The 27,275-nt window shown below is 49.5% G+C and overlaps 2 protein-coding genes and 2 long non-coding RNA genes across 5 annotated transcripts; 2 read left to right on the top strand and 2 right to left on the bottom strand.

Annotated features, from left to right (window-relative positions):
• Positions 1 to 2,678: 2,678 nt before the first annotated feature.
• Positions 2,679 to 5,170, bottom strand: LOC121065798. Its single transcript, XR_005817315.1, has 2 exons — positions 5,076 to 5,170; positions 2,679 to 4,627 (listed from the first exon to the last, which is right to left on the bottom strand). It is a non-coding gene; the product is annotated as an uncharacterized LOC121065798 (long non-coding RNA).
• Positions 5,171 to 6,760: 1,590 nt separating this feature from the next.
• On the bottom strand, positions 6,761 to 8,963 carry LOC121066070. 2 transcript variants are annotated; one of them, XR_005817487.1, is made up of 3 exons: positions 8,827 to 8,963; positions 8,256 to 8,585; positions 6,761 to 7,546 (listed from the first exon to the last, which is right to left on the bottom strand). It is a non-coding gene; the product is annotated as an uncharacterized LOC121066070 (long non-coding RNA). The 2 variants fall into 2 exon arrangements; XR_005817486.1 differs by having other exon boundaries at positions 6,761 to 8,585.
• Positions 8,585 to 12,768, top strand: HOXA11 (homeobox A11). The gene is made up of 2 exons (XM_040549422.1): positions 8,585 to 9,305; positions 10,762 to 12,768. Exons 1-2 carry the CDS (start codon positions 8,642 to 8,644, stop codon positions 10,992 to 10,994), a joined length of 897 nt encoding a protein of 298 aa, XP_040405356.1. The 5' UTR covers positions 8,585 to 8,641; the 3' UTR covers positions 10,995 to 12,768.
• A 5,605-nt stretch (positions 12,769 to 18,373) lies between these two features.
• On the top strand, positions 18,374 to 24,062 carry HOXA10 (homeobox A10). Its single transcript, XM_040549078.1, has 3 exons — positions 18,374 to 18,781; positions 19,320 to 21,136; positions 22,563 to 24,062. Exons 2-3 carry the CDS (start codon positions 20,317 to 20,319, stop codon positions 22,835 to 22,837), a joined length of 1,095 nt encoding a protein of 364 aa, XP_040405012.1. The 5' UTR covers positions 18,374 to 18,781; positions 19,320 to 20,316; the 3' UTR covers positions 22,838 to 24,062.
• The last annotated feature ends 3,213 nt before the right edge of the window (positions 24,063 to 27,275 follow it).

The following is a 27,275-nucleotide window of genomic DNA, read 5'->3' as shown; positions in this document are numbered from 1 at the left end:
TCAAGTCCTACAACGCACAACCCACGGTCATTACTGTACTGTGACCCGGGATGTACTGGGGAGGAACGGCCGGGTGTCCCGTGATCAAAAACACTTGGACTTCTTTTTTTTTTTTTTTTCTTTTTTCTTTTTTTTTCCCCTCCATCTCGTGCGATGGGAATCAGAGGAATTAGACAGCATTTTAGCCTCCTGCAATCACCTTGTTTGTGTGCAAATCGCCATCGGAATTCCTAGAGGACTAGGAGAGACAGAGAGAGGGAAAAAAAATAAACAGCAATAATAGCAGTCATAATAACAGCAATAATAATAATTAGCCTGTGATATTGCTGCATTTTGTAGACAGCCTGGAGCTGGTAGGAAGGACGATGTGCCCTAGTGGCTACATTTCTCTCCGTTCAAAGGCAGACAACCGAGAATTAGAGCAGAAAACAAATAAAAACCCAAATCAACGGCAACCCAAGTCAATGGGAGAAGAGAAGGAATGTTTTGCGGACCGGGTATGTTTAAGCTGTAGGGAAGGAAACCAAAAACTGTGCAGTCCATCGTTATTGATCTGGAGGTCTCCAGCCCAGCGCGGGATCCTAGCTGTCAGTCTCCGTGGGGATATATTTTTGCACGGGCGAGAGACGTCTGGATGCTGGGGTAAGATTTGCGTGCTCTTCCTGGAAGCGGCTGAATGTTTGTCCTCTCCCCGTGCTCGGTGGTGAACTAAGCAAAGAAGCCAACAACAAACACCCACCCTGTCCCTCCACAAAGCCCCGTGCATGGCTGGGGAAAAGTCCTTCGGAAGGCCTTTGTGGAGGGTTTCCCAGGCCCCCCGCTCCCCCCCGAGCCCACCCACCCACCCGGCTCCCTCTCTCCCACGCTGTATGAGCAGTGGGACCACTGCTGCCGCGGGGACCTGCGAGAGAGAGGAGGAAGGCTGTCTGGGATGATGCTATTTGGGACGAGGAGCCTGCTTCGAAAAGTAAGACTGCTTCTCCTAGCCTGGCTCCACCTTTCCCAGCGATGCTGTTTCCCAGCCCAGCATAGGTGGGAAGCAAAGAAGCAAAGAAGCCTCTTGGCAGGCAAGTGGGCCAGGAGACGCTGGGGTCAGCACCCAGGATGCGGGCAGACTTGCAGATGGAGCTGCTGCTTGCTTGGCTTTGTGCTTTGTGTTGTGCTGGTTCGCCTTGCAAAGTTGGGTCGGGCTGCGTTGGAAATTTATCCCGGATTTTATTCCCGGCCTTCTGTGCGTGGTCGCCTCCGAAATGGTTTTACTCTTTCGTGAAATGGGGAGGAGGGTCTGTGTGGAAGCGACGGAATGATGTGTTCCCTTGGAGAGGCTATGTAACCTGCCTGCTGTTGTGCGTGTGTGTATCCAGAGGGAAAAAATGCCAGCCGGGCGGTGTAACCTGCCAGTTTGAATTAATCCGAGCCGCGTCGTAATCGCCTCGATTCTGCATCCAGCAAAGTGCTTTTATTTATTCCTGAGCGTATAAATCGGCCTCTACAGTCGGCTTGGGTTAGGAGTAATGGAAAAGCAGGGTGTTTTAAGGCTCCCTGATTTTAGGCTTCGACATGCCTTCGGATAGGCATTAAAAATGTCAGATTTTAGTACAAAGCGATCTTGCTCCGTCTCCAGCTAGTGGCTGGCTAAGGCTTAAATACGCCCGGTTTTGCAAAATGCAATCCCCGTGCTGTCTGAGCACCCGAAGCGAAAACAAAAACGAAAGAGAAAGGAGGCGTGAGCCGCACACTGCGCCGGATCTGCCCCGGGTGGCGGTGCCAAGCCTCCACCGGCGCTCCCGGGGACCGGTGGCGGTGCCACCCGGAGAGGTGGCGGTGTCTTAACGGGGAAGGCAAGGAGCCGCTGCCCTGAGCCTGTGCTCACCCCGGCACGGCCGAGAGCAGCCATGTTAGGCTTAGAGGGAGAGCTCTTTGGATGGGTGTCTTTGCGGGACATATCACAAACTAGGCGACGGGCAGCCCTCCCCGAGCTCTGTGCATCGCGTTGCGAATCACCTCGCATGTTTTCAACTCGTGTTAGACAAATACATCCCTGTAAAGGTTACCCACGTACAGGTACCTTCGTTACAATGCACTTCGGAAAGTCTATCAAAATATGAAGTTGGGGCTTTGAAGTCGTTGATTTGACAGCCCCGGCACAGTGATACTTCCTGTACCCGCCCCCGGGAACTATCCTGATGGAGAAACCTCTTTACCTCTGTGGGTTTCACGATATGGGAAAAGGGCTCTCCTATAAAGTTAGCGGTGTGGTACAGTAAAATCCGATGTGTTTCGTGGCGAGTTGGGCAAAATAAAATAAAAATAAAAAAATAAAAAGCCTTTATAAATCACTGTTAACATTCAGTGTGCGTTAGCGAGAACATTATATCCTATAAAATTCAATTAAGCTGAGAATCCCGGTCGATTACCTTGACTCGAATTTCTGTACCGAGTGCGGCAAACTCTGGAGCTTGGCATCACAGGAACACCCTAACTACGACAAGCTTGTCTCGGCGTTGGGGCAGTTCGCTTTCTGTAGCTTTCTGCCCTTAATGCAGAGGGCACGTCATATATCTAATAACCCGCCTGTGTTGTTTGCATCCTGAGCTTGGAGGCAGAAGAATCCCCGTTTGTCAAAGGCAACGCGATTGGAGTTCTTTTTTTTTTTTTTTTTTTTTTTTTCCCCTCACTGAATATATTTCCTGGATTAACAAATCTAAGGTCAAGTTCAAGGCATCAGTTGTAGCGATACTTTTAAATGTAAGTCGACATGGGAATGTTTGGGCGGGCTTCTCTTTTTTTTTTTTTTTTTTTTTTTTTAAATGTGTGAAGCGGCATTCCGGGTTGCGGGTGAACTTTGCATGGGAACATCGCCCGAGATGTTGCCGGCCGCAGGCATAACCGCATTGTTTAATAACACCGCACTTTCAAGGAATCGCTGGGGATGTTACCTCCACCGCTCGGATCAATCCCACATAAAATACTGGCACATGAAAGGTGACTGGAACCTGCTTCCTGCCACCGACGCTAATGACCCAGTTCCCAGTGGGTCTGGGTGGGAAGCGGTGGGAAATTCGCTCTCGCACCCGTTTTAGAGCCCGCCGCTGGGTCCAGACACCCCTCTCCCGTACCCTGGCTTTGTCAGAAGTCTCCTGCACCTGTATCTGGGTACATGGGAAAAAAAGAAACGAATGAGTGCGCACTTTCACGTGTCGGGAAAACCTCACAGAGCATTCATGTGCAGAAAAAGAGACATTTATGGCAGCATCGCCAGTCGGTCAATTTCTGAAATATTTGACGGTCTACGATAATAATTCCTTACGCCCCCTTTACTGCCAAATCTGCCTCTATTGTCTTCCAGCAGCAAGCTACGAGCAGTAAATACAAACTAAATTTTAGAAGGGCTTCAGCGAAGCAGAGCGGGGGGCACAGAGTACTGGAGAGGCAGGGTTTTAGGACACACAGCGTTATAAGAAACCCTCCGCGCTTGTAAAGATGCTGGGAGTGTGTTAGAACAACAAATCGTTTGGCTGCAAAAGGGCAAGAAAATAGTGCTCGAGAAAGAGAAGTTATCTTGCTGGAATAAGCTTCCTGCTTTGAAAAACGCCCCCGATATTTCTGCTTGTTGCAACTACAGGAGTCAGAGTCTGACTGCAGATGGACCGGTCCATCGTCGCAAAGGGATGCAAAATACCGTGGTTTATCTTCAGAGCAGGGTAGATTTTTTTCTTTCGGTCCGAAGCCATTTTATTCTAATGTTCAAAGTAAACGGGTGGATTGGGAAGTTGAAAAAAAAAATAAATAAATAAAAAAAACACCCCCTGAAACGTTTCCATCTCTGCGACTAAGAGGTGATAGAGTAAGGAAAGGGTTTCGGTAATTGATATTAAAAAACAATCTAAAATTTTCTACTCCCAGATGACCACAGCCTTTCGAGAGAAGTTCAAGTCTTTGAAATAACGCAATCAGATTAAATACAACAAAAAAAGTCAGAATAACCTTGCCTTGGATTCTGTTTAAATTTGCCCTTTCTTTTTACACGTATTCTGCAGTTTCCTAGTAAAGTAACAACCATACTGCTTCAGGTTTGGGACAATACATAGCCTGTTCCGTATCACAGCACAAGGGTTCCCCCTTGCCGTTATCAAAAATCACTTCAAATTATGAGGTAAATTAATATTTGAAAAATCGTAGATAGCTATTGTTACACTTCCTTCTATTACGGTGCTGAAGGAAACGTATTTAGATTTTTTTTTCTAATAGATGGATTCGTATAGCTCCTTTCCATAACAGAAAATATATATATATATATAAATTTAAAAAGCGCACAGAAAAGAACAAACGCCGGTAAAGACCTTCTGAGCCCGAAATATTTTAAATCCAAACAATCACCGTGCGTTTCTGAAGCTGCATTCCTGGCAAATTTTGAGAAGAATTATCGCCTTATGGCCTTATTTTCATTGGAAAAAAAAAAGGGGGAGGGGACGTGCCTTTCGTAGGCAAAAACGCTGTGAATTCCCTCGTATTACACTTTTCCTATAAGTCTTTGTACACTGTAATCATCCCGTAAGTTTACAAAACGCTGTCGTAATTCCTGAGATACTTTCCTGTGGTTGACCCGCAGCAATCCTCGCCGTGCCTACGCGAAGGGAGAGTAAGAGAGTTAAAGCAGTGGTCGGGCAATATTTTAATTAGCTCTTCTTGACACAAATTCCTTTTAGCACACGTTTCCCCTGTTAATTACAGGCACCCACCCTATAGGCAAGGTAAACGGTGGACTGAAAATGTTTAAAACAAAACGCAGTACAAAAAAAAAAAAAAGACAACAGTTTGGATACTATAGAACTTGACCTTTTGGAGAACAGCGGTAGTAAGTTAAACAGTTCCCTTTGCACGCGATCTGTATATATAAAAGCTGGGCTATCGAGGCGTCCTAGCTCTGTTTATATTCCTCCAAAGAAGAGATGTAGCTTTTTCCTCGCTTTGTTTAGCTTAGCTAAATGGGTAAATGTGCTCACAGCCTCCCCACCTCTTGGCCACGTTCGTCCTGCGCAAAATGTGCTGCAGCGGAGCTGCAAAATTCGTACCGTTTTTAGCCACGTTACCCTCTCTAATCCGTCCGAAATACTCGGGAAGGCGTAACGAATGCATTTTGCTTCTCAAAACGAAATGCCTCCCTTTGTTGATGTTGTTTTCACTGAGGTTAGGAAGGGGAAGGCTCGATTTTCCCCCCTTCCTCAACGCGGAAGTCCCAATTACTGTATTAAAAGAGCAATTCAACATTAGACCAAATAATCAACATTGATAATTGTGCTGAACACAGCAACTTAACAGCAGGCTCCCTGCAATTACCCACACATTCCGGGGCTTTAAGCGTACATTATCTCTGTTTCACTTAACAGCAAATAAAGCAGAGAACAGTCTGTGTGCCTTGGGTGTCTACTCGCTCCCAGACGCGCTGCGCCTCTCGCAGCCTTCCCCATTACCTTCTCTGATTTTTGGGGTCCCCTCGCGCTGCAAGCAGGATTGAGCAAATATGCTGCTTGGGGTGGTTGTCCTTTTTTCCTTTTTTTTCCTTTTTTTTTTTTCCTTTTTTTTTTTTTTTTGGGGGGGGGGGGGTGGGCAGCCCGCGAGCAACACAAAAGCAGGCATCGGGGCTGCACGTGCGCAGGCTGTGCAAGCACACATATGCCCACACACTCTCCCACACACGCCTGGTCTCGCAGGAGGGTGGCCGGGCTGCTGGTGCCTCCTCGCCCCTCTTGCCTTAATTTCCCTTTGTTTCCCGGAGGCAGCCCCGACCTCTGGCACGGCCGAGCCCCTCACGGCTCGGCAGCCCCGGCCGCAGGGAGGTGCAGGAAAGAGCCCCATACAAACCTGCGCCAGCTTTTTGCTCCCCACTCCTAGCTCTAAAATTTATTTAGTGCGAGAGGGGGGCTGCAGTGAGTCCAAGTAGGTGGCGTCCCGCGATTAAGCGCCGGGCAGCTCTGTCATGTCTGCTCTGACACAAGCTGAAGTTGACTGCCAAAGTGCTATAAAACCGCAGGTCAGTCTAGAACTGTTTTCGGTTCTCCTAGACGCGCCGTGTTCAATTATAGCCTTAAAAGCCCTAATACAAGTGCAAGAATTTGTTTGCCATCACACAGAGGCGGGGCGAGGCTCTGCAATGGTGGCGCCTTTGTTATCTCAAAGTCACTGAAATCCTTATACATTCCTTTTTTGTTGGGGGGGGGAAACTGTGTGAGAGCAGGGTGTGGGGGGAGATTTCTTCGTGGACGGAGTCGGAGGGTGGGGGGACAGAGGAAAAATAAACAGCGCTCGGGTACCAAAAGAGGACTCCCACCCTCACCACCCCCCGACAAAAGCTGGGGGAGAAATGAGATGCGAGCAGAAGTATAGCGTTAAGGAAAAAGCCAACCAGAGATCTTGCACCCCCCCAAGCCCAAGTTGTGTGGGGAGGGAGGTGGGAGAGAGAGAGAGAGAGAGAGAGAGGGAGGGAAAATCCCCAAACGCTTTTACAATCCCTAAACGACAATGCAGTCTTCTGCTGGCGGTTTTGACGACATGCAATCTCTTCCCATCCACTTTCTAGCAAATATGTCAAGCTTGAAGATTAATTCATTAATTTCAAGTTCAGCTCGCAGACATGCAGCAAGCATGAGAAGTTCTTGCAGCAAACCAAAATAAAGAGTTCATTACGGGGATACGTCCAGAGCATTTGATTTGTGAATGGTAACCCTTGTAAAATAAGAAAAAGGCATATAAACATTAATGCTAATAAATTAGTTTACTCCACTACAAAGTAATTACTTGATAATATTGAATTTACAGCTTGAATTCAAATGTAATAGTTAACTATAATGTAGGGAAAATACATAATGAGAATATTTTTTCTGTGCACAACATGATTAGATTTGTTATTGAGTCAGTTACGATAAGCTAAGCAATAAATAAACAAATCGATGTTGACATTTAAATACCGAAGATCTCCAGAATTTACTATAGAACTTTCTCCGGATATATAAATACTTCCACAGCACTGCAGAGGAAGGGGAGGGGGGGGGGGAAATCCAAATATTATTTCCCTAGCATTTTAGTTTCCCTTCCATTAGCCTCCCAAGCCCAGGGGGGGGACAGATCTCGAATCACGTCTAATTTCATAAGAGCACCGACTTCACAATAGCCTTTTGCCGTTCTGTTTTTCTATTTTGATTAAATCCAGCCGGAACCCAAATATTTCTTTTCTGAAATCGAGCATCAGACTAGCAAAAAATATTTTTTTCCAACAGCCGAGGGATGTCCATGCCTGAAAAGGTGCTGTATTCTTTGGCGTATTTCTCTGTTTTCTTTGGCTCTGCTCATTCGGTGGGGTGTGCATTTTTATTGGCAGAGAAGTGCTTTTTAGTCTCTGCCCTGTACAATCCGCTTTCTATATCATCCCTTTCATGCAACAATAGTAAAAGTTTAACCACGTTTTTAAAATAGGTCTCCCTGGGTCTCAGCCTTCAGCGACGGTACGAGGCGAAAAGGCAAGCATCACGGTACGGCGAGTTTGTTCCTAGGGGTTAATAGTATGTCAAATCATTTTAACTAGGCTTCTGGCAATTAAACCCCGAATATTTGTCAAAGCGGGGCAGCCCAACATCCCCTGGTTTCCCAAGTATTTAGCAGCAGCGCGGAGGCGAAGAGATCAGCAAACACTTTTGAGCTCAGCGGTCTGCAGTTTAAAGGGCTTTCTGGCGTCGCACATAGGCGAGCGACGGTTTGGGGGGGCGAGGGAAGGGAACCTGCGATCGGGGAGTGAAATCTCTGGAGCTACCTCTAGTAAAGCTGGGATGAAGCCGCGCGGGGTATTTGAGGTTAATATGTAAGTAAGGGAAGGAAGACACTAAGCGCTTCGGAAGTGAACATGAATGCAAGCATGTAATCTATTCACCATGAAAATCAGTACAGACTTGACCCTGGCACATTCTTCCTAGTAACGTTTCCAGCAAAACCCTGCAGGGCGAGGGCTTTTTTTTTGCGTCTTTTTTTTTTTTTTTTTTCTCTTTTTCCCTTGGGTCGGTGGGCAGGCAGAGCGAACCAAGGCGAGCTAAAAAAAGAAAAAAAAAAAAAAAAAGCCACGGCCGCTCCTTCAGGAGCTTCCTGCTAGCCAGCAGCCTCCTCGAAGGGCTCGGCGCTGGATTCCTCCTGCTCGCTCATTGCTTTTTCTTTTCTTTTTTTTTTTTCCAGCCCGGCGAGCAAACAAACAAACAGAGAGCTCTCACCTAGCCCTGCGGGGATGGCTAAGCCGCTCCGCCGGGGAACCGGGCGGCCGGGGGGGGTGCAGTACCCTTCGGGGGGGCATCCCCCGGAGCGGGGGGCAGTGCCCCGGAGGGGGGCTGCGTTACCCCGGGGGGGGGGGGGGGGGGCCCGGCGCCGTGCCGATCTGTTGCATCCCCCGAGCCGGCTCCGAAGGGGCGAGGGCCCGGAGCCGCCGCTTGTCAATTTGGCGTGGCGTCACGTGACCGCACCTCCCTGCCGGGCTGGGGCGAGCTCTCCACGTCAGCCGACGTCTCCCAATTTTCCTCCTTCACGGATCCGCTTCAAAGGGGCAGCTGCGTTAGAGAATCATGTTAAGCTCAGCTAATGCGGAGAAGCCGAGGTAGCCCTAATGATGGATTTTGATGAGCGTGTTCCTTGTTCCTCTAACATGTATTTGCCAAGTTGTACTTACTACGTCTCGGGTCCTGATTTTTCCAGCCTCCCTTCTTTTTTGCCCCAGACCCCGTCTTCTCGCCCTATGACATACTCCTACTCTTCCAACCTGCCCCAGGTCCAACCTGTGAGAGAAGTTACCTTCAGGGAATATGCCATTGATCCCTCCAGTAAATGGCACCCCAGGAACAATCTGCCCCACTGCTACTCCGCAGAGGAGATCATGCACAGAGACTGCTTGCCTTCCACCACCACTGCTAGCATGGGCGAGATGTTCGGCAAAAACACAGCTAACGTCTACCACCCCAGCGCCAACGTCTCCTCCAATTTCTATAGCACGGTGGGCAGGAACGGGGTCCTGCCCCAGGCTTTCGACCAGTTTTTCGAGACGGCTTACGGCACCGCGGATAACCTGTCCTCAGCGGACTATTCGCTGGACAAGAGCGGCGACAAAGCGCCCGCGGCCGCCGGGGCGACGGCGGCAACTTCAAGTTCGGAGGGCGGCTGCGGCAGGGCGGCGGCGGCGGTGGCCGCGGAGAAGGAGAGGAGGAGGCGGCCGGAGAGCAGCAGCAGCCCCGAGTCATCTTCCGGCAACAATGAGGAGAAATCCGGCAGCTCCAGTACGTATAAAGGCAGCGCCCGAGCGCTTTAGGAAAGGGAGGTTGAAATCTAGCGCACCGCCGCTGTTAAATTTTTATATGCTGTTTTATAAGCATATAAGGTTTATGAAGGGCCTTTAGATTTCCCCCAACAAAACTTTGTTATAAAAGGCGAGATCACGTGTTTAGTGCTGAAATTGGCCGTGAAATACCCACCGGGCAATGGATGCCTTTAAAAAAAATTTCTTTCTCCTTCCTCTTTTCTTTTTAATAAGAAGAAAGAGGGGCTCTGCGGTCAGCTCTCGAAAATATAATAACGGACGTTCGATGCCTGTAAATGCGGCGAAAAGGGGGGATCCCGACTCCTTTGATATCGATGTAATCCAGTGATTTTATAAAAGCCATGTGTTGCACCAGGAGTCTAGTTAGGAGCCGAATTCAAAGCCATCGCCGTTTTAACGATTGCGCTAGAATAGCGTTTAACAGATAAAGTAGCCGCCTGAACTGTAGCAATATATTAAAAGAAACAAATTAACCTAAAGCTGGCCTTTTTGTCTAAAGGAAGCCATTTTACTAAGGCGCTGTGGCAATTACGTGTTGCCTTCTGTCCAACAGTTTGTTACTTACAATTGTTATTCAATCTGTCAAAGTCTGATTTTTTTATGTGGGCTTTTTAAAAGGCAAAGCTAGTATACGGCTGGGGGAAAAAAATACCTCGACAATGAACTGTACCAGAAAAGGAAGTTTTTAAAGGGATAGCGGCTGCGTTTCATGTAAAGAGTTCCTGAACCCTGAAACCTTTTATATTCCGCTTAATGAACTTAAAAACCGTGCTGGCTAATCGCGAGGAGAAGACCTCGGCAGAGCCGAGACCGTGCTTCGCAGCGGCGGGCTGGGGGAGCAGGCGGCGCTCAGCTGCAGCCCCGGGCTCCGAGGCTGTGTCTGGGCTGGGGCCGGGCGGCAGGGCTCGGGCTCCGAGCGAGGGACAGCGGGGAGCCGGCAGGGCTGGCGGCGGGGTGCCGGTGCCCCCGGGCCGCTGCTGGAGGCAGCCAGGTGGAGGCTTCCCCGGGGAGCCTCCGTGCTCCTGGCGCCCGCCGAGGCCGCCTACAAAGGCTCGCTCCCTGCTCTGGCGAGCCGCGGCCGCCGTCCCCTCGACCCTTTTGCCCCTTCCTCCCGCCGAGCGAGGCCGCAGCCCCGCTTCCCGGCGGGGGTCGCGCCCTGCCCGGTGCCGGGGGCCGCGGCGCTGCGGGAGCCGGCGAGTCCCGGAGGGTCCCGGAGGGTCCCGGGCCCGGGACCCCCCGCAGCCGCCCAGGCGGAGGACCGGCCGAGGGCGGCCCCAGAGTGGGCAAAATGCGTCTTTTCCATATGAATGTGTTTTGCCCCGGTGCCCCGGTCCCCCCACCCCTCCCGGCCCTCCTCGGCCCCCACCGGCGGTAGCGCTGAGTGACAAACCCTTCTGCCTTTTCTCGCTCCACAGGTGGACAACGTACCCGTAAAAAGAGATGCCCATACACCAAATACCAGATTAGAGAGTTAGAAAGGGAATTCTTCTTCAGTGTCTACATAAACAAAGAGAAACGCCTGCAGCTCTCCCGAATGCTCAATCTGACCGACCGCCAAGTAAAAATATGGTTTCAAAACAGAAGAATGAAAGAAAAAAAAATTAACAGGGACCGATTACAATATTACTCAGCTAATCCACTACTTTAAAACTCATAGGGTTTTTCAAGACGAGATTAAATTCCGATTTCGCCCTTGACAAGGTCAAGCCACGGGGTTACACGGAGGAAGGAGGTGTGTATCTGACGGGACTAGAAGAATCCGAGGTTTTACATACATGTAAATCCGCTCTGGGACTTCCACGACGATTTCTTTTTATATATATATATAGATATATTTACATATCAACTGGAATCGGTTTGATTTTGACACACATGGCATCCATTTCTAAAGTGCACGTCACCTCTGAGCGCCAAGCCCATACCTCTTACCTTCCCAGGCACCGCGCCCCATCCTGCTCCCGATTTCGGCAGCCGCGGGCGGGGACGGCGCCCCCGGCCCCCCACCCCAAACCCGCGGTGCCCAACATGTGCGGGGACACCGCCGGGCCCTGCTCCCTCAACCAGGACCGCTGCAGGAGGCAAACTTTCCGAAATAATCTCCTGCCCTTCCTGGCGGCGATTTTCTATCTCGCAGGCAGCGCTCCACCATCGCCCATGGGGTTGAGATGAGAATTGGAGGGGAGGAAGAGAAAATTAAGGGGGGGGTGACATGCCTACACCTTCACGAGGCCAACCACGAGCAGTTGTAATATGGATGTAGTGATGGGTATAATAGTGTTTCCTTTGGAGGGGGGTGGGAGCAAGGGGGGAGGGGGAAGAAAGAAGAAAACTAAGTGAAAGACTTAATTATTTACTAAAAAAAAAAAAAAAGAAAGAAAGAAAAATCAGGTATAAATTTGCCATATGTCGTAAAGAAACAATCACTGAAAAAAAATAAAAGCGCAAAGATTTAGCAAATTTTAACTAGCTCTCGTTTTATTTATGACAACTGACCACACGTTGCCATCTTTCTGGAGACAAATCATATTTAAATGCTAAAAATAAAGTCACACGGCAAAAAAAGTGTGAATTTCAGCGTTTTAGAAGAAAAAAATGCATAAAGGAAACTAACCTTCTGGCTTCTGGCTCACAAACTTTCTTCAGGAAATACCTGTGGAGAACGACAGTTTAGCAAATACCACACAACACTTAATTGAAACTTGGAGTTGTGCAATGCACACACATTGGATCATTAAAATAACTCAATCGCCTGTTCTTTTAAAGGTGGCTAGTGAGGAGTTTAATCAGAAGCCAAACAATGTAAATATGGTAATTTTGTTGTTGTCTACTTTAAATGTCACGAGCTCGACTTTGTCGCCCAGTCGACATATGCAAAGAATGAAGAGTTGTTTGGAGTTATTTTAAATATCTATAAATATATATATTTCCCTGCAGGAACCAAAGCGTGAAAAAAATGCAATTTAAAAGAAGAAAAAGAAAAAAAAGGAAAATATTTAAAATTCTATATCAGTTTACAAAGGATACGGTGTTCTATCGTTAAGGTAATTTGCTGTTGAGAATATCTGAATGTATATTTCATACAGGAACGGTGTTTTACAAGACTTGTAAATAATAAAAAAAGAACCCATGACCTATTTTGTTCGAATGCTTTTTTTTTTTTTCCTGATTTTTTTCCTTTGGGGCTCGAGGGTGTGGGATTTCTTTACATGTGCAACAAAGTGGTGATAAGAATGTTTTTTGATTAATAAATTTACTGAATGGATGTAATTTCTTTGACACGGTTCACAAAATGCAGTATCTTTATATGACATCACTGTTTTCAATATGTATCGACTATATGTATATACAGTTTTCTTTTAATATGCGGAAGTACTTGGTTGCATGTATACAGTGGAACAGCGCACAAGGAAAATAAAAAAAAAATGGAAACTTTATATTTTTCATTCTGGTGTTACGTTACTGCAACGTTATTTTGCCTGATGGACTTTGGGACCCGAAACTCCTCCTGACCTTGGTCAGTCATTCCGGGAGAAATGCTTATCCTTTTGTGAACCCTCGCTGCTAAATCTTCTGCCCTGGCGTAAACAAGGGAACCTGGGCTTGCTTGTTCGAGCACCGTGCCGGCGGGGCTCAGGAATGGAAAACGAAGCATGGTCACAGCTGGCTACGTGCTAGGCCCTTCCCTTGTCCTGCCAGTGCCGGTAGAGCAAGGTCTTGTGTGGAGGGCTTGCTGTGACATTGTTGTTTGCTCCCCAGCACCCTCAGCCAGGAGGGCTGCTCTGGAAGTGGTCGCGGTGTCGGGAGCGCTTGGGGCATATTTCATGCGCCCAGCACCAAAGGGAAGGTCCGGGGCAGCCGATGGATGTGCTGAGGAGCGTGAGAGCCCTAAGAAAACTGTTGTCTTTGAAAAAAAAATTCCGCATGGCAGTGTGGTGGAAATGGCCTGTTTGAAATTGTCCTTGATCTCCAAGGCAAGGAGGGGGTGGGCTGAGGCGGGCGGGGGGAGGGAGAAAGTTAGGAGGGGGGGAAAACCAAAGGAAAACAATAGCTGAGATGGGAATGTGTTTGGGGAAGAGTGCTAGGATCTTTAATGTTGACCCTATTCCTAATCGCGAGAAGAAAGTACATTCCTTTTTCGCATTGTTTACTGGCTTTGAACTTCTGTATTGCTTGGACATCACCCATAACCTTGAGGTGAAGGACTTACTGACTTGGGGCCTCTGCTGACAACCGCCACCCAGCCAGGCGACATCCCGTCGAAGGAAACGTTAGGAGAGCGAGGGGGGGAAAGGGGACTTTGTTTGTTTGTTTGTTTGTTTGTTTGTCCAGCGTGCTGGGGGGGAAGGCGAGCTCAAAGGCAACGGACGGACGGATGGACATGGACAGGCGGCGGGAGAGAGACAGAGGGACGGATGGAGAGCCGAAGGACAATGAAAGTTTAGCGAGAAAGCTTCCTTCCCCGGTTAAAAATTAACTGGCATTCATGGCCAATCCCAGAGACAGTTAAACCATGGAGTTTCTCTGCTCGGGGTTTGATTTCCTAGCCCAATAAAATCGCATCCTCTGTGCCGCTGTGACAATGCGGCCATAAAAAGTGTCCGTGACTTGTCCGCTCGCACAGGCGGAATGCCCCGCTATAAAGGCCGGCGGTTCGGCGGCTGTTCCTGCTCCTGCGGATCAGAGGGAGGCGAGGGGAGGTGAGCGGCCGCTGCCCGGCGCCCCGCGCCGCCACCCGACGGCTTGCAGCGGGGGCCGCCCGCGGCGGCGGCGGCGGCGGCGGCGGCGTCGGGGCCGCTTTGCCACAAGATGGCGATCTTCAGATCAATGTCAAAGCCGCCCGGGGCGAGGGGAGCAGCCCTGCGAAATCTTGGCCTTTGTTCACTTTGCAGCCGCACGTTCAATTCTTTGCACTTTCCGGGCTCCGCGTTGCGAAAGTCAAGGGGAGGAAGAGGTGGAGAGGTAGAGCCGCTGGGCTGTGGGTTGGGAAATGCGCGAAGGTAAGTGCTCGCCGGGTGCCCTGTGAGGCGTGTGCGGTTGTCACCGGGGTGTCACCAGGGCGCTGGGGTGGCCCGTGCCCCGACCTGGCTCCGTCAGGCACCTTGGAGGAGAACCGCGGGCAGAGGGAGCGAGGCAAGAAAAAAAAAAAAAAGTCGGGCTTAAACCCGGGCAATAATATTTCAGGGACTTTCGAAGTCGCAGCTGACCTTTTTCTGTCTCTTCATAAAGTTTTGGCCGGCGGCGTGGAAAATCCAGGGGATCTGGAAATATTTTTCAGAGAAACTTGTAGATTTCTTCCAGTTATAAAAAATTGTAGCGCTGGAAATATTATGAAACTTGACATTTATGTGTGGAACAGTAGGTGTCTTCAATCAACTAGATCTATGGCAACCCAGACTGCAAATGACAGACAATTCTGACGATCTTATTGGACTTGAACTGTAGTTTGGTTAGGGTCGTTTGGTAACTTAAAAGGATAGCCTGCTTCCTCGCAGCTGGACACAGCCTGTGGTAAACAAGTTTTGACACATTTGTGCTAAAAACTACGCATGCGGTTGCACGTTAAGTCAATGCTCGTGCAGGACCAGATTTGGGTATCTATCTATCCATCTATCCATCCGAACTAGACCATGTGCTGTAAACAAACAACAGTCACGCATTCTCATGTACTCAGGGTTGCTCGGGGTTGTAGCTTTGAAACTCTATCCTCGCTACGAGTATCCCTAACTCCAGGTTACTTTTCTCGCCCATAAAAGTTTCACATGTTTTTGTTATGTCTCCATTTGAGAAGGGGGGAGGAGGAAAGGTGGTATTGTATGGAGATACTGGTTTGGCTACATATTTTAATCTGCTTGTTTCCTATGAGAGGGTATGCCGTATTCAATTATCTGAGGGAAAAAAAATTGTCCTTGCTCTCAAAGGAGTCTTCGTATGTAAATTAATGCAACTCGCCTGCAGTATTCTTAAGACAGCGCCCTTTAAAATTGTGCTCCTGGGGAACTGCTGCAAGCGTAGTTAAAAGCACATGTTCAGTCGGCAGAGAGCATTTTTCAGATGATTATCGGAACCTATCGATTTCATCAAAGATGCTCCATTAAAAGCTCGGGCACGCTGATCTCTTTTGACCTCCCCTCGGAAACGCCAGGACGTAAGAAGTCACGTCTCGAGAAGGAGCAAGGCAATTGCCGAGGGTCCCTTTGCAACATTTCATTTTACGCCAGTCGAGTTAAACTCAGCATATTTGATCAAATATTTATTTTTCCCCTTGTTGTTTCCCTGCCCCATTCAATACTCCACTGAATAAATCAAAGGGACCCCAGCAGCAGTTAAAGCGCCCTCTGGTTACGAATTGTTTACTGACGGCCGCGGTCATAGGATAATATTTTAAAAAAACAAGCTTGTTTCTTACAATAACTGTTTATTATTTCACATGATTTGGGTTTGCATGTTTTGGAGGGAAGAGGCGAGGCCAACTCAGTGTCTACACTGTGTTTAATTAATCGTGTACTCAACTTCAGTTCACATACCACATCCAAACCCCTGGGAGGCTTTTTCATAAGCTCTTTTTTTTTTTTTTTTTTTTTTTTTTTTGTCACAATCTTTTCATTAAATGCTCTGAAATCGAAACTTCAAGCCAACGTTTGTGTCTGAGAGCCAAGCTATACCGCAACCAAAAAATACATTTGTACATGCATCCAGATCTTAAAGAAAAAAGGGCTACAAAAAGGGGAGAGGGGATACAGTTTCAATTAAGTTTCGCTTAATACAGCTGCGCGGCCCATCTCTCTCGATAAAAAGGGTGCACTTAAAAGACAGATTTGTATATTTAAGATTTTACCGATAGAGATATAACCCGATACCGCTGTTGCTTCTGCATGGTGTTTGGGGCTCTCCAGACAATAGAAAGCACCGTTCTCCTTACCAGTGCCGGAGGAATGGCGAGGAGATAAAGCCTTCATGAATTGGTCGGGGTGTATTTTGTTCTGCCTCATACTAGAATTCGGAGCTCGTCAAAATTACTTGCAAAATATGTTCCTAATCCAAATGAGTAAACTGATACACATACACTCTGAAATATCGTTAGGAGAACAAGCCTCCGGATGGCTGGAATAAAATTAAATCTCAGCCTAATTTTTAACAGGATAATCCGCCACAACAAGCCAATTCCCCCCCACCCCCCCAGCGTGAAAGAATTTCTAGTAAAGATAAAATTAGTGGGGCCGTCATTTGTCACCTAACTTGGCACGGACGCAGTTCCTAAACCTCCTGTATGAAATCCGCCTTCTTTGGAGCAAATCCAGAAAAAGAAAAAAAATGAAAGAAAGAAAAGAAGGAATCTGGCACACATGCACGTTCCTGACAACTGACAGTTCCAATATTAAATAACTATACCCTGATTGCATTAATTTTTCGAGATGTATAAAATGTAATCTGCAGCTATATTCTCAGATAGGCGGCGCATGCACTCCTGCAACAAACTGCAAGGCCATTTACATTTTCGCAAATTGCAGTTTGCCCCTGTCTACAAATAAAAGCATATTTTAATTAGCTTACAAAATGGGTCTCTGGATTAACAGTGCTGATCTTTTGGTTTATACAGGCTAATAATAAAAAGATAAATCACGGTTTAACATGATGCGTTTTGAAATTTCCAGTCAGAGTTTGCTTAGGCTGAGCTGTCGGTTTTTATTTATTCCCTTTTTGTTTTTAATTTTAGTCCAACCAATAAAACGGCTTAACGACGCTATTAATGCATCTATTATATTTTTCTTAGATCAATAAAGTTTTATTTTGATAGTGTTGTCTATGTACGCCGCGAATTTAGATTCTGCGCGAAATCACCTACTCGCTGCTTTTGATATTTATCAGAATTTTATTTGCCCGGTTTTATAGACCCTGGGATAGCTTTCCTTACGGGAGCAGAATTAAAAAGAAAGCATTTCTCGTCCCCTGGCGTCCACAATATTCTTTAAAATTTCTTTTAAATGGGGGTTAAGCTCCAAGGGACACATTGTTAAGCGCTGGAAATGCGGTAGCAACACCCAATGCATGCCAAATTAGTTCAGTTTAGGCAGAATTGACCATTATCTTTTATAGTTAAGAATCAAGTGAACGTTATTAGTTTTACTCCACTGGCTTTGATGATGCTGGTTACTATTTGCCTTGGCCTTGTTAGCGATTAAAGAAAGCGGGGAGAATGCAACGGCGAGCGGAGTTCATGATCCAGGCGGAGTGCCTTGACCATCAAACCAGCACCGGGCGTTATTATAAGCACAAGGACCGGCGGCTCCTGCCGGTCCTCTGCGTTCCCGACCGAGTGCTGAACCCCAGCCCCTGCATCGCCAGACCTTTGGCTACGAAACCTGCGGGGGCCTGGCCGGGGGGCGAAGGGAAAGTTAAGCTAAAACCTGGTTCTCTTCGTCCGAGCTGTTCCCGGCCTCTGCGCCTTTTGTCTGATTTTGCCTGCATTCGCTTTCCGAGGGAGAGAAGCAGCCGGCTCGTGTTTGTTGCGATGCATTTTGAGTCCTTTTTATTCAGGCTGATGAGGATCGTAACGTGCTTTTATAGGCCTTTCCCCGCTTTAATCCAAATTTTAAAAGGGAGCTGCTTATTTTAAAAACAGCTTTGGAAGGATTTCAAGTGTTACTCCTCGATTCCGTATGGCTTTTGGGTTTGCAATCCATTTCTATTTAATTTGGCAAATGCAAAATAAACATACCGCAAGAGCGGACTTCCCCGGAGTAATTTTTATACCTGACTCGTGTAGAGAAATGTATTGGGAACGAGGAGTCGGGGCTCACGTTTCATTTTATTTAGATCTGCATTTATAACGCTAAGCCTATTGATAATGGCCTTCCTGTATACTGGCCAATAAAACGGTCCCTTATATGGTATTAATTTTGTTAGCAGCGATACGGCCCTCATAGGAATCTGATAAGGGTTTGTCCATCACACATTAACACATCGTGGGCTTAGCCGGCTTTGGGAAACACAAACAGTATTCCAGGAGCAAATGCGGGGAAAAACTCGGAGGGTTTCTATAGGCTGTCGGGCCGGCTCCTATCACTCCATCCTACAGCGCTCAGAGAGGAGCGGTGCCTTGGTGCTCACTCGAGAAGGCTGGAAAAATAAGACGCCTTTCCATCAAGGTTTTATGGGTCCTGCAAAGTTGTAACAACCTCTCCCTGCCCCAGCTGATGAAGGACGGAGCCCCGGGAGGGCCCCAGCAGCTTAACTCGCCTGCGGAAACCAACAGGCACGTCCCGCTGCCTCCTGCACGGAGCGACTCGTCCGGGCCAATGTCAAAATGTGGCAAACAAGATTTTCCCCCCGGCAAGGCAAAGGCTCGCGGGGGCGACCACGTGAGGCGTGACAGAGCCGTGGGGCGGAGGGCAGAGCCTGCCCCTGGCCGCCTGCGGGGCGCTGCGAAAGCCAAGGGTAGGGGCCGGGGGCTGGGGACCGGGGACCGAGGGGCCGGGGGACCGGGGGACCGAGGGGCTGGGGCCCGCCGAGCCACGAGCCGGGGGCCAGTGCCCGGGCCCGGTGGCTCCGTCCGGGGCAGAGCTGAGGCCGCGCCGGTACCGGCGCTGCCCCCGCTCTCCCAGGCGGCCGGGAGCGGGGAGCCGGCCGCCTCCGCTTCCCCGGGCTGCCGAGGGGGAGAGGAGCGAGGCCGGCTCCTCAGGGGTGGGCAGCGAGCGCTGGAAAAGCCCTGAGAGCCGCAGGCTCCGCTTAGGCTGAAGAAGGCTTAATTCCTCGGGGCAGGCTGATAGGCGACTTCCAAATGGCATAAGCGAGAGATGATGGAAGTGAAAGCAAGCGATCATTAAGCGATTCATTAGAAAATCTATCTGTCTCTCTGTCTGCGTGCTTGTCTGTCTGCTATCTGTCTGCTCCCTCCGCCACAATTACATATTGGCTGGACAGAGCTGTCTAGTATCTCAGGATTCATCTACTTATCCTTCTTTCTATTATTTAGTACGGTGCTTGTGACAGAGACGGTGCTTTTGAAGAGGCGAAAAGTGAATGACCCAAATGGAGGGAGGGAGGAATCAAAACGACGGCCCAAATATAAACACGTCAATAAACAGGGTGCGCAGCATCATGCGAGGATCCATTTGAACTGCTCGCGTCTGGATTCTTTCTGTGGCGTATGTCTGGCTTTAGATTTTAAATGGCAATCAGACCTCGGGAAGAATCCAGCGTTAACTACAGCATTAGAAGCTGCAACCGCACAATTAATCCTCCCAGAGTGGCATTGCTCCCTCTGAGATCCCCGAGCGCAGCAGCGAGCGTTTTATCTCTAGGAAATCTAAGCCCAGCCTGGCGTCGTGGTGGTGATGCTGAGCTGGAAGCAGCCCCTTCCCCAGCACTTTAACGCAAGAGACACCAGGCCCCTTTACGGCTCCCAATGATCCGTGATAAACAATAACACGTCTTTTATTCCTTAAAAAACGAGACAATCAAATAAAACGAGCGGAGCCCGGCCATAAAACCCGCGGCTTTATTAATTTCGCGACACACGCGGGCTGCGCGGGGAGGTGAGCGCGCATCGCTTCCGGCAAGCCCAACCGCGGGGAGAGGAGCGCTAATAAAAACTTCATCTGGATGCAGCCTCAGCCTAGGTACAATAAACATCGGGGCGGTCGGGGCTGTTTTATCGCTGTGCGGGCCATAGCAGGGGAGCACGTCTCGGGGTGGGTGCCCCCCAGCCCCACTCCTGCCCCTTCCCCGGCGCGCAGCTCCCGCACGGGCGCAGGCGCTCGCCCATGTGCGCCGCGCGTGCGGGTGGAAATCCATCTCCCGCATTAATATACATCCATATCCCAAATTCAGAGGTCGACCTGAGAGCAGCTCGGTGCATACGAAACCAGACGGGGAGGGGTTGCTGGGGAGGCCCGGGCTTCCATTGGCTGCAAACGTCCGCCGTGGTGCGGGGGTATCTCTAATCATATTCAGCATGTTTTGCACAAGAAATGTCAGCCAGAAAGGGCTATCTGCTCCCTTCGCCAAATTATTCCACAACAATGTCATGCTCAGAGAGCCCGGCCGCAAACTCTTTTTTGGTAGACTCCTTGATCAGCTCGGGCAGAGGGGAAGCGGCGGGAGCAGGAGGCGGAGGCGGAGGCGGAGGCGGCTACTATCCCAACAGTGGGATCTACCTGCCACAAGCGTCCGATCTGTCCTACGGGCTGCAAAGCTGCGGACTTTTCCCCGTTTTGAGCAAACGCAATGAAGGTACTTCTCAAAGCATGGTCCCCACCTCGCACCCCTACGTGTCAGGGATGGAAGTGTGGCTAGACCCCCCCCGGTCCTGTCGCATGGAAGAGCCGGAGAGCCAGCAGGCCACCTCGTGCTCCTTCGCTCAAAACATTAAGGAGGAGAGCTCCTACTGCCTCTATGACTCAGAGAAATGCCCCAAAGGCTCGGCCGCCACTGACCTCGCTCCCTTCCCGAGGCTGAGCGCCGAGGTCAGCCCAGCCAGCAACGGCACCGGGGTTCCCGTCCCGGGCTATTTCCGCCTCTCCCAGGCTTATGGCACCTCCAAGAGCTACGGCGCGGGGCCTCCCGGGGCTGCCCCCTTCCCTCCGCAGCCCCCCGGCCGCTTCCAGACACCTCCATCTCTGCCTCCCGTCCCGGACGCGGGGAGGAAGGAGGACGAGGAGCGCTCCCCCAGCCCCTTGGCGTGCGGCTCCCAGCGGGAGGACGAGACCCAGGCTTCGTCTTCCACCGCCGAGGAGCTCTCCCCAGCCCCGTCGGAGAGCAGCAAAGCCTCTCCCGAGAAAGAGCCCGTAGGTAAGCAAATAACGGTGACGGTGGCGGTGAGGCTTAAGGAATGGTAGCGGTGGTAATGAGAAAGGAAAAGCGGCCGAGGAGCGTGGCAAGGCGAAAGGAGGATCCCAGCAGCCCTGCGGGGCTGCCAAGAAGCGCTGCTCACACTGACCTTGTGAACTTTGTAATATTCGGGCATGGGGTTGCCGTAAAAATTTCATGTCCGTCCTATAGTTTAAAACCTTTAGAGCCTCTGCTCTGGGCAACTTTAGCCTGCATGCGGCTTAAACGTATAGCAAAGCGAGATCAATCTTTCCCCTGCGATGCGAAGGTGCCTACCAGATAACAGAGATGTTTGTAAAGCATCCAAAATAAGCAATAGGCAGTGCCAATAAATAAACCTATTAACGCGGTAAGTTATATTTTACGATCCAGAATGCTTTTCAGAATAACAGCCGCGCTGAAATGTGCCATCTATGAACTGCTATCAAATTAGACTGATGAATGCACCGCGAATATCCTTCAGCGTCTACACTAGATAACAGGCTTGTTATTTATTCATTTGCTTATTTATTTCCCTTTCTGGTCCCCATGGCAAAAAAATAACTCCCTTTCCCTGGGCTGCAGGCTTTTCAGGCGCTTCCCTCTGGCTGCATTTCAGACGCCCTGTTATTCCTTCAGGCGCCCCGTTGGAAAATAATAGTATTAAAACAAAAAGCAAGCAAAAGAAAAACAAACTCCTAGAGAGTCGCCCCCACAACAACGAACCACTCCGAGCCACCGAGGGATCGGTTTTATCTCTTTCCCAGCCGCTTCCAACGATAGGAATAAACACCCTGCAACGGGTGATTTTTTTTCTCTTTTATTTTTATTGTATTTTTCTCCCAAACCTTTGGAGAAGAGAGGGCCATGGCGAAGCTTCCTGAGACGGCAGGGGCAGGACACAGGGAGACTCCTGCTCTGCAGCTCACCTTGTTTTCAGCCTCCAGAGCACATTTACAAAGTTCAGATCCGCAGGGTTTTTTGTTTGTTCGTTTGTTTTTTGAGGGGAAACAGGTGTCTCGGGGGAGGGGGGAGTAAAAAAAGACCCCAGGCCATCCACTAAGTCGTCTTCCAGCAGCAGTGGGGTCGGAGCGGGTAAAAGCCTATTTTGGGGGTTTGGAGACGAGCTGCCCAGCGGGCCGCGCTCCCCGCCGAGCATCCCAGCAGAGGCAAGGCTGTTCCCGGCCAGCTCCAGGGCCTTTAGGAAACCGCTTTGAAGCTCTCGGAAGCGAGGTTCCCCCCCCCCCGGGGCTCCCCACATCTCAGCTCTGCCCTGGGGCCGCAGCTGCAGGAGCGAACCCCTGTGCGCACACCCGCACACACACACGCACACTTTTCCCCCTCTCCCTCCCCAGCTCATCGCCTCCTACCCGCTGGTAACGTCCCTCTTTTACTTTCTCAAAACTAGGCAATTCAAAAGGAGAAAATGCAGCAAACTGGCTAACCGCAAAAAGTGGCCGAAAGAAACGGTGCCCCTATACCAAGCATCAAACTCTCGAGCTGGAAAAGGAGTTTCTGTTCAATATGTACCTGACTCGTGAGCGTCGCCTAGAGATCAGCCGCACAGTCCACCTCACAGACAGACAAGTTAAAATCTGGTTTCAGAACCGCAGAATGAAACTGAAGAAAATGAACAGAGAGAATAGGATTCGGGAGCTCACAGCCAACTTTAATTTCTCTTGATGAACCTATAAACACATCTTTATGGTTTAAAGAGCCAGTATCATTTTCCTAGGCTGTAGTCATCTGCACCTGTATGGATTAACGATTTTAGACGTTCTCAATATGTCCTTAACCTCTTAATAGCTACTTTGGGGTGGCGGGGGGGGCGGAAGAAAGCCATGCTAATGCACAAAATGCCATGTGTGAACCTCCCTGGTTCCTGCAGGCTTCCCCGGGCCCGAATTCTTCTTTCAAGCTTTGAAACCCAGAAATATGATTTCAGGAGCTGCAAATATCTTTCCCCTTCATATCTCTCCGAAAAGTAAACGAGCTCGGTTAAAGGTGCATTCTTTTAAATTATAGGAGGTGCAACTTGGACTGTACGTAGCTTCAGAATGAATAATTTAAGCCTTGCCATATTTCTATATATTGGGAGCTCTGCTTTTTCCCCCTCTGTTTTCCTTTCCTTTTCTCCCCCCTCCCCCCTTTTTCCTTCGAGAAGCAGGACTTACAATAATGAAATGCAGGCATCCTTTAAAAGGGCTTCATGGGAACTGGCGTTAAGAGCGATTTTTTTCCCCCTTTACCTTGAAAGTCAACATTACAGCTTTAAAATTGGCCAGGAAAATGAAATCTCTTCTCTTTAAAGGTATAAAAGAATTCGTGTTGCTCATGGACTAAATTATGACACTTACCTCTGAATTTCTCTCTCTCTTTCTGGTTGTAGATATTTACTTAATGTAGTTTTGCTTAAATATGTGGAATTAGTGATTTTTTTTTGTCTATAAATAACGTTACCATTGGTAACACAGGACAAGCACACAACAATTGCCCCTTGAGAAAAAAATAGTCACTTTTTCCTCACTAATTTCACTGAAAAGTGTATATCCTGAACATCAGAAGGACTTTCTGAGCCAGAGTCTAAGATAGCAAGGGAGAATATGTTCGTCTTCCTTTATACTGTGAAGTTACATGCATCAAAGGGTCAAGCATATAGATGAAAAAATTTAAAAAGATTAAAAAAAAAAGAAAGAAGGGGAAAAACTATAATTACAGATATGTATAAATGTCTATTATTATTAAAATGCCGATACTGTTTTAAGCAAATGCATTCTATCGTTATTATAAATGTTAGTTCTAGCTATATCTAGTTCTTACCTTAAATCGGAATAAATTAATATTGTAATGCTGCTGTGCGTGAAAAAGACGATGTTTATGTTCTCATAGAAGAATAAAAAAAGTGGAATGAATCCTTTTAATTTTACCTCTTTTTGTGACTGTTTATCCTCAGGTTCTACTTTATGTCTTCAAGAACTTTTACAACAGGAATAGTTGCTTAAACCCCCTGCAATTACTTTAGGAATCTATTTAAATATTACCTAGACGGTCGTAATTTGTCTGGGCCATATAGCGATGGTGCTCTAAGGTTTGTCGGCTTTTGTTCAGTTTTATGACTTGCTAGTATATCTGGATTGTTGCTGTCTTGAACGAGTGGTTTCAGTTGACTGAGGAGCTGCATAGACTGAGGAAGCAAATTACTATTTCTTGAGGGTCGGGAACGGATTTTTTTTATTTTTAATCAAGCACCTACGAGTGTGCGGAGATCTTTTAGCTCCAGAGGACGGTGACAAAACCTAGCTTTATCTCAGGGCTCAGAAGAAACCGTAAAGGTGAGCGCATGGGGGGGGGGGGGGGGGGGGGGGGGGGGACGAGGACACATGAGAGTCCCCTTCGTGCCACCGGGCCGCTTCCACCCCCCCTTAGACAAGGCTGTTCCCTACCTGGCTGCATGCGGGAGAGCTTACTTCACCCGGGCTGCTTTTTGCATCCTCCCTTCTTTTTGCTGCATGCTTTGCTAGCAGAGTCTTGCACAAAGGAAAGGCAAAACGAGGGCTGGGAGAAGAGCGACAGCTAATGCTTTCTTCCCGGGTATGTGTATGCTGGGAGGCGGGGGGGGGGGGGTAGACTTTGAACCCGGGCTTAGTGGGAGCCGTTAGCTTTTTATGATGTAACATTGTCGTGCACGGCCTTTTCTTCCCGTTTGCATCTGCATGGAGAGGCGAGAGCTGCCTGGAGGGGAGGTTATGATGATATTTCTCTCTCGTTTTCATTAACCCACCCGAGTCTGGCCGAGGGGCGCGGAGGGGGTGCCGGCGGGGTGTGCGGGCGGGCGGGCGGGCGGGCGAGAGGGATGCTGTAGTCACGTCTCTGGTTTTATTTTCGTAGCGGGATCCTTGCGTTAAAGACCACGGCTATGGGGAAAGTAATAATTAGCGCCTGAGAACTGCTCTGTGGTTTAGGTAGTTTCATGTTGTTGGGGCTCCACCTTTCTCTCTACAGCACGAAACTGCCTTAATTACTTCAGTTGATATCATCACCAGGTATGCTTGGTGCGAGGGTCCTTTGTGCCCGAAGAAATCTTAAAGCTGAAGTTATCTGTAGGCGTCAAGTCCCAATGCCATTGTTCCCCATCTGCAACGGAGGCTCCTTTGATTCCTCAGATAAACACGGCAGCCGAGGGGGGAAGCTTGACAAGTTCTTCAAGGTTAGCTAGCTCCTAAGCGAGTCCCTGCCTGCTTGCGGGATTTTAATATGTCTCGTAGGCTGCATTCAAGGTCAGGTGCGTTTTTGCGTTCTGCTCAGCCCGGGTCGAGCTCGGGAGGGGGACGGGAGGGGGGGGGCTGCTTTTCTTTTGCTGTCCGGATTTATCAAAACCCAGCCAGCAGAAAGCTCTCGGCCGCCCGGGGGAGGGAAGAGCCCGACTCTGCCTGCGCCGCTCCGCTCCGCACCACTCCGCGCACCAACGCCGGCAAGGCCCACGCGTGCCGGGGGCTGCCGGCCCCTCCGGCGGCTCTCCCCCACGCAGCCCCCCCCCCCGGGCTGGCCATTGGTTCCCTGGGGAACCCTGGCGGAAAGGCTCCGAAACCCCGCTCCGCCGTCGGGGCCGCTCCCCCGGGGCTCTCCGCGGGCTGGGCGCCCGGGGGCGGCGGCTGCCCCGCGGCCCACAAGGCCTCGGTTACGATCACGATTGCGGCGAGCCCGGGGCCGCTCTTCCGCGGCGGCGGAACGGGCAACAGCGACCTCTCCGGGCCCTCCGCCGCCGCCGCCGCCTTTTGTGTCCGCCTCCCGCCCGCTCCTCCGGGCCCGCTGCCCGCCGCCCGCCCGGGGGGCAGCCCCGCCACCGGGGTGCCCGGGAGAGCAGAAAGGCTGACGCAGGAAAGGGCAGGAAAAGTCACGCGTCTGGGGCTTGTTTTCTTTTTTCTTTCTTTCTTTTTTAACTAATGACTGATTATTTTTGCTGAAAAAAGAAAAAAAAAAAAACTTTTTCGAAACTCCGAACTGGGCTGCAGGCACTCAGAGTAGTTAGAGAGCGGATTTTAGCCAGACCTACCCTAGCTGGATCTTCGCAGGAGACGCCTCGGCTGGGTCAGCAGCAGATGTCTACGCTGCAGTCCAATATAAGTGTTTGTGTCTGCCTCTATACACACTGTGCGTCTGTCTTGGCTCTGTGTACATATGCGGGTGTATTTACAGGGCACATGTGTCTGCGTGCGTGCCTCTCCAGCCTTTACACACAGGTTTGCCTCTGTCCATTTGCATCGCATCACTCTGATTTTTGGACCGCTTCCCCCAAACTCTGAATCATTTTTTCTGCCCGCCGTGCCAAAATACCTCTGCGCGCTGGTAGCACCGGCAGGAAAAGGCGATCCTGAACTTCCCGTTCAGCGGGGATCGCAAACGGCCGCGCAATCCTGCGCCGGGGCTCCGCGGTGCGCCGCTGCTGGAGCTGCGCGCACCGATGCCCCCAGCCTAAAAATCCCGGGGTCCTCCTTCCTCTCGAAGCCGGGGCTCACTGCTAACGGCGTGGGAGCTCCACTATTTTGATCACGCCGGGATGGAGCTCGGGGAGCGTTTTGGTTCAGCCGCGAGAGGTACGGCAGGGCTTCGTTCCTGGAAAGTGCGATTTGGTGTTGCGATTTGATGGGAAGGGCGATTTCTGGGCTGCTTGGGGTGTGCTGCGCCCAAACGTGTGAAGTGGCCAAAATGCCGAAATAATTCGCAATGCAAAGTGTACGAAGCCCGTGCTACCCGCCACAAGCTGTGGTGGCTCGTATGCAAAATGTACTTTGGGGAAAAGTGGGTCTAAAAGGACGAAAAAGGAGGCGAATGCTCCAGTGTTATTATCTGCAACGTGACCGCGTGAAAAATGTCTGTAATTATTTGCCGTCTTTTAACTCTTGCTCTCTGTACTCCCTCTCCCGCCGCTTGGCTGCTGGCAGTGAACAAATTCAGAATTTTACAGGGAAATAAAAAATACAGGCGCGTTCTTTAAGACGTTATTGTTATTGTTATTCATTTGCTATTAGTTTTGGTGAGGAACCAAAAAAATGAAACCCGCTGCAAGTTGAGAACCCAAATTCGAATATAAACATCCAGGACTCCTGCAGCTAAGATTATT

This window comes from Cygnus olor, chromosome 2 (assembly GCF_009769625.2).
Source record: "Cygnus olor isolate bCygOlo1 chromosome 2, bCygOlo1.pri.v2, whole genome shotgun sequence".
Taxonomy (NCBI): Eukaryota; Metazoa; Chordata; class Aves; order Anseriformes; family Anatidae; genus Cygnus; species Cygnus olor.
This window is presented reverse-complemented; position numbering and strand designations above follow the sequence as displayed.

Coding starts and splice junctions, on each gene's coding strand:
- HOXA10 (XM_040549078.1), top strand. CDS start 20,317: ATGTCAGCCAGAAAGGGCTATCTGCTCCCTTCGCCAAATTATTCCACA. Junction 21,137..22,562: donor TCCCGAGAAAGAGCCCGTAG/GTAAGCAAATAA, acceptor TCTCAAAACTAG/GCAATTCAAAAGGAGAAAAT.
- HOXA11 (XM_040549422.1), top strand. CDS start 8,642: ATGATGGATTTTGATGAGCGTGTTCCTTGTTCCTCTAACATGTATTTG. Junction 9,306..10,761: donor GGAGAAATCCGGCAGCTCCA/GTACGTATAAAG, acceptor CTCGCTCCACAG/GTGGACAACGTACCCGTAAA.